Below are 6,000 nucleotides of genomic sequence, written 5' to 3'. Positions count from 1 at the left end.
CACACGTTAAAGTCCTTTTCAAAAAGTTCCTGTGGGAAATGACAGTGTCATTTGAGTCTATTAAAGCATCATCTGGTTGCACAAACTAGAAAGAGAAGTGGCACTGTGGTTATACTAGTCTTTATCTTGGAGACCAAGAAGCCTTTGCAAATTTGTAGTATCATTTCCCTAAACAACTCTGGACCGAATTGTACTTCAGTTCCTCAGTTCTATATTTTTGCAGAGGCAGAAGCATAAGCCCTTGATTTTTTTTAAAAGTTTGCTGACAGAATCGAGATAACTTTTTACTACAACTTGTATAATGAGGCAGTAGCATTAACAAGTGAAAGATGTAATAAATTAGACATCTCTTCATTTTAGAGAAGATGGAAACATCATTGGTTTTCTTTTCTCAATTAAGTATGTGCGAACCAAAAGAAAAAACTATTTTCAAGTTAATACACGGTTCAGGAAAAGAAGAAACAAGCAAAGAAGCCAAAAGCAGGTAAAATCATAATTTAAAAAATCAGCGGTTTACTTTTAAAAACATGATTGACATTGAATATTTGTTAGCAGTTGTTTTTAAAATATCTGATTGAAAATATATTCATTGTACTGTTACAACTGAAAAAAAGTATTTATTAGGAGTAAACAATTGTTAAATCTAAAGTGTTCTTTTTTTTTTTAAGTCCAACAATTTTAACCACACAGAAGAACCAGTAATAATACTTATGGAAATATAATCTCAAATATTTTATAGTCATGGTGGGGGGAGAAATAAGTATATTTCACATGTGCTATCTTAATTCCTCACAAACATAGTATTTAAATAAGACGCTCAAGAAGACCACTGTGAGTGTGTCAGGAGTGGAGGTGGGTGAGAAAGAGTGTTCATGTGATTACCAGTCACAAATCTGTTTGACAGTCAGAAAGAGAGATTTTAATTGTCATCCAAATTGTCCTGAAGCTAATGCCTTTTCATTACAGAGCTAAGGAAAAAAGAAATAGGCTAAGTCTTCTGGTGCAGAAACCTGTGTTTCACGATGATACTCCCTCCAGTAGATCTGGGCAATTGGCCAAAGAAACAAGGTGAATAACTTGCAATTATTGGTGGGGACATTTTGCTGATTCTATCATTAAAGATTTAAGAAAGAGGAAATTAGGGATTCCAATTTTATTGGAAATTATACAGTAATATAAGGAAGGTTAGAGATCTCATTTCAAAAAAAACTAGAAATATTCCATAAAATTAAACTATTTTAATAGCTTGAATTAAATAATCTCATAAAAATTTAAAGATGTTCTTTTAAAATTATATGCCTGTCAATTTTAAATGATATATTTTACTCCTTATAAACTGATGAAATACTCATTAAGAGTGTGCACAATGTCATTGAAAAGTGCTATTCATCTCTTTCTTCAGCAGTTCGGGAAAAACGCCCTGGGTATAATATAAAGTAAAACACAAAAAGGGATGTCATGTCATTTTTAGCCATTTCTTTAGTTTAAAAAGAAAATGGAATAAGCTTACATACTAGGATAGTACAGATTCTTCCAAACAGAAAATATGACCAATAAAAGAGACATGACAAATATATTCAATTCTCTCAATTATCATTTCTAAAACATTTATTGCATTAAAAACATTTCATATTTCTTACACCTTTAAAGCTTAATTAGTCAAACTTCCTGTATCTATTTTTTTTAAAAAATTGCTGCATATTGTGGTAAAAGTTTCAAGGAAATTGCAGTTAAAAAAAAAAGTTTGACTAAAAGATACTGTCAGTTTAGGTTCTTCTAGTTGATGAATTAAGAAAGATAACTGACCTGGTTTCCTTTTCTTTGTTTTTAACTGAAGACATGATTCGTTTTTCTGTTTAGAAATAAAATAATTCAAGAGAGGATAATGTTATTTTAACACATCATCTGATAGGCAAAATCCAAAAGAAGTTTGACTAATACTTTTGATCTTTCGTATAATAATAAAAGGAGAAATCCTGTGAAATATGACCAAAAAGAGCAGTATGGTAACATATATTGCAGCAGATACATAAATAGACTTCCTGCATGCTCCAGTATAAAACATTTTGTTTCTCAAACAGAATCTCCCCAGAAGAAGCAATAAAATGGGGTGAATCATTTGACAAACTGCTTTCCCATAAAGGTTAGTGCTATTTTCCCAAACATTTTATTATTTAATGGAAAAGTATATGAAATTTGTATGTAACTGTACAAAAACAGGCTGTCATAAAAATTTAGCCTGATCGAAATTATACAGCAATCTGAGTTTCTGATTCATAAAAATTACTAAATAATAGACTGGTTAACAAATAAACAGTATTTTTTGTTTAAAAATAAAGAGTATTTTTCAAATATTTTTATGCTATTAAAAACTGCTTTTTGTGGATAAAATATTTCTTGGTGCTGGATGGATAGTTTCATCCAGTTCCACCCACTGGATGAATACAAATTTTCAGTGTTTATAATTTGTGAATGAGAAACTTGGTTTTATTAAATCCCATATTATCTATGTTATTTTTATTGTTAAGTGATCAAAAATATATAGAGTAGTTCTCTTGATGGACATTTTAGAAAACTTCATGAGAAGAGATGTTGTTTAATTTTATAAATATTCACTGGTTGAATCAGTCATCAGAATTTTGCAGAGGAGCTGAGGTTTAAGGTGGAGCTTTGTAGATGAGATGGAAAGTAAAGATAAATCCTGAGTTTGTTCAAGCAAGGGTTAAGAACAGGCTGCCAGAATTGCAACTTTTTAAGAGTCTACTTTCATAAGGCAGCAGGTGAGTAAGCAATTTTTTTCTTACCTTTATTCAGATTTCTTTCAGGTAGGAAAATTAACAGGTTAAGCTAAGTAGGCAATGAGGTTAAAAAAAACACAGGGTTCATTGTTTCCCCACACAAAATCATGCAGAGTCTGCTTAAAAAGCAACACTTTATCACTGCCAAATAGCCACAGGTTTCATCTAGTCCACAACTTTTATTTGTATATCCAAGTCCTATTCCTTATCTCATTCTTTGAATGAGCTCTGGCTGACTACTGTTTACAGCACTGTCAGTGGTTTCCACATCCAGGGTGTCTACTGGAAGCAGGCGCTCCTATTGCTGGGTCAGCTGAGCTCAGGACTTGTAATTCAGCCCCAAGTACTGTGCACTGTTCACTGAAACCAGCTTGTCTAGTCTGTCTTCATGTCCTGCAGTATTCTCATCCCTAACTGTTCACCCTCTATAAAGTTTTGGCAACTAGTTCACGTTCTCCTGAGTTTACTGACAGAGAATCCTATCTCTGCAGACAATCCCCGAAGACTCTCCCACTTTCAATGAGAATAGATTCTGCCTCTGGATTGTTATATTGACTCAGAGAAAGAAAAAGTATAGATAGAGAAATCAAGGCTTAAGTTTAGGCAAGAATGTCATCAGTGAAGATGGAGAGCCGTGGTAAGAAAGGAAGTTTATGCTGAAAAAAGTTAATGTGTTACTCCAGCCTCATTTCACTGTAATGCTCTATCACTCCCTATTTGGAGAAAAATAATGTGAACAGCTTTCTTCAACTACCCATTTTTCTTCATTCCCAATATCCAGTCACATCTTGACTTTTGTTAAAATTCTTGCCAAATGTTATGTTGAACTTGTCTCCCATTCTCATCTCCATGGCGACTGAGTTCAGGTATTTATCTAATTAACAGCCTGTGTGAAACTTTCCTCTGTAATTCATGCCTCCCAAAACTTATTTCTGTTTTTAATCTCCTATTATTTCCAACACTTGGGCACAACTCAGCCCTTGAGCCTCTTCATTAGTCAGGGAAGGAAAAAAAAAAGAATGGAATTCACTTTTTTTTTTCTTTTTTTCTAATTTAAATGTTTATTGTAAGGAAACATGACTTTTCATATGTGGATCTCCAAACCCAGCACATCACCTGGTAAATATTAAGTGCTTGAGTTATAGAATGAGATCTGTTGCTAGCAAAAATGTTAGTCTCGGGCTCCCTTAGAGATCTGAGTTCTGGTTCTCTTCTGTAGGGCTTCCCTTGTGACTCAGCTGGTAAAGAATCTGCCTGCAGTGTGGGAGACCTGGGTTTGATCCTTGAATTGGGAAGATCCCCTGGAGAAGGGAAAGGCTACCCACTCCAGTATTCTGGCCTGGAGAATTACGTGGAGTGTATAGTCCATGGGATCATGAATAGTCAGACATGACAGAATGACTTTCACCTCACTTTACTTCTCTTCTGTAACACAATGGTTGTATAACCTTAGTTAAGCTTCCTAATCACTTTCACATTCAACTTCCTCAACTCTAAATGGAGATAGCAATGTCTTTAGTGCCAATATGAATAAATTTCTCTCAGGATTAAATGATATGTAGGAAGCCAATAGCTGTTTGGCACTATTCAAATGTAAATGGTTTCTGTTATTATAAAAAATAATTATCATCTTTTTCTGTAGTAACCTTTTTCTGTTTTGCAACCTACTCCAAGCTGTATTAGCATCACTTACAGGGTTAAATTTCAGTGGGAGGAACTATTATTGCTCATGATCAAAGTGATAACTAAATTATATTGGACTTCCAAAAACTTATGTTAATGGTATTCTTTTTATCAATCCCCCAAATCCAGTTTTTCTAAATTGCAAATCGTTTTGTAATATTAAGCTATAAAGCTTAAAATAGTCACCTAAAAATTCTCATGGTTGCAATGGTTAAATTCAGCTCATTTCTATTGACTTAACTGTAGGCCAGAAAGAAAAAAAAAAACAAGGAAAGTTCCTATACTCACGCACACACATACACACACATCAGAACTTTACCAGATTTTATAGGATTTCCCTTTAGTTAAACGTGTAATTTTCTCAAATTCTGTATGTCATATCTACACAAAGGAAATGGAAATGTATTAAATTAGTCAAATAGAGAGTGAAGTGATAAGTCAAAACAAAATACATGAGAAATTTGAATATTTGACAAAAACGCCTGATCCTAAAACCAAAATAGAATAAGTATTGGCATTTTAAGGAATGGAGCCATAGAGTAGAAGGTTCTTATGTTAGATTTTAGGGGATTAATAAAACATTCACTAGCTGGACAAACAGAGAAAGAGATCATCCAAGCAGAAAGCCAACAGAAGCACGGGGCATTAAACACTGCATTTTATTTAGTGAACTGGAGAGAACATAATTTTATATTGAGAAAAATAATTTGAAAAAGGGTGGCTGAGGATGACAGATAATAGACAAGACTAAACAGAAAGAACAGTGTTTTTGCTATGCTCCACAGAAACTAAAGAATCCGTAGAGTATTTTGATAATTCCACTATTATATTCAAATTTCATTTCTAAAATGTAACTAAACTCTCTTAAAATTGATAAAAGGCACAAAACATAAAATCCAAGGAAATATAATCAAAGTAGGGACTTTAGTTCGTAATAATGAATCAGTATTTGTTTATTAATTGTAACTAACGTACCTTACCAATATAAGATGTTAATAATAGGAGGGAACTGCAGGTGTGGTGTGAGGCAGTTCTGTCTGAGCCTCCTAACTTTTCTGTAAATGTTACCCTAAAAGCAAATGATCATCTTTAAAAAATAGACTCAAACATGTTATATAGTAAATTTAACACAACACAGTCCATAAATAATTTTACTTCTGTTCCTCATGTGTTTCTATGCAGATATTAGGATAATTTTCCCCTGCCTTCCCTGTTGATTGACAGATTTGTCTGAAATGGCAAAATAAATCATAAAAATCTGTAATTTAAGGCTATTCATACATATCAATGATGTAGTTTAAGAAAAACAAACAATCAATCAAAAACCAGGATCAGATTATCTGTTGTTCATAATCATCAGTTTCAAATTTAGCCATCAGTCTTCTTTCTTATTGACTTTATGAAAATAAATGTTACCAAAATGAACTTAGCAAATCAATAAATTCCAACAAAATTATATACATATATATTTACACTCACACAGGTAAGTGTATTTGTATGCATATGTGTATATGGCTCT

The 6,000-nt window shown here is 32.9% G+C and overlaps 1 protein-coding gene across 1 annotated transcript in view; it reads left to right on the top strand.

Annotated features, from left to right (window-relative positions):
* Nucleotides 1–365: 365 nt before the first annotated feature.
* Nucleotides 366–6,000, top strand: part of RGS18 (regulator of G protein signaling 18) — a 29,678-nt gene continuing 24,043 nt past the window's right edge. Inside the window, exons 1-3 of the mRNA XM_068986638.1 lie at nt 366–484; nt 967–1,068; nt 2,082–2,143. Of these exons, the coding sequence (XP_068842739.1) occupies nt 366–484; nt 967–1,068; nt 2,082–2,143 (283 nt within the window). The remainder of the gene's footprint in view (nt 485–966; nt 1,069–2,081; nt 2,144–6,000) is intronic.

Source organism: Capricornis sumatraensis, chromosome 14 (assembly GCF_032405125.1).
Source record: "Capricornis sumatraensis isolate serow.1 chromosome 14, serow.2, whole genome shotgun sequence".
Classification (NCBI taxonomy): domain Eukaryota; kingdom Metazoa; phylum Chordata; class Mammalia; order Artiodactyla; family Bovidae; genus Capricornis; species Capricornis sumatraensis.
This window is presented reverse-complemented; position numbering and strand designations above follow the sequence as displayed.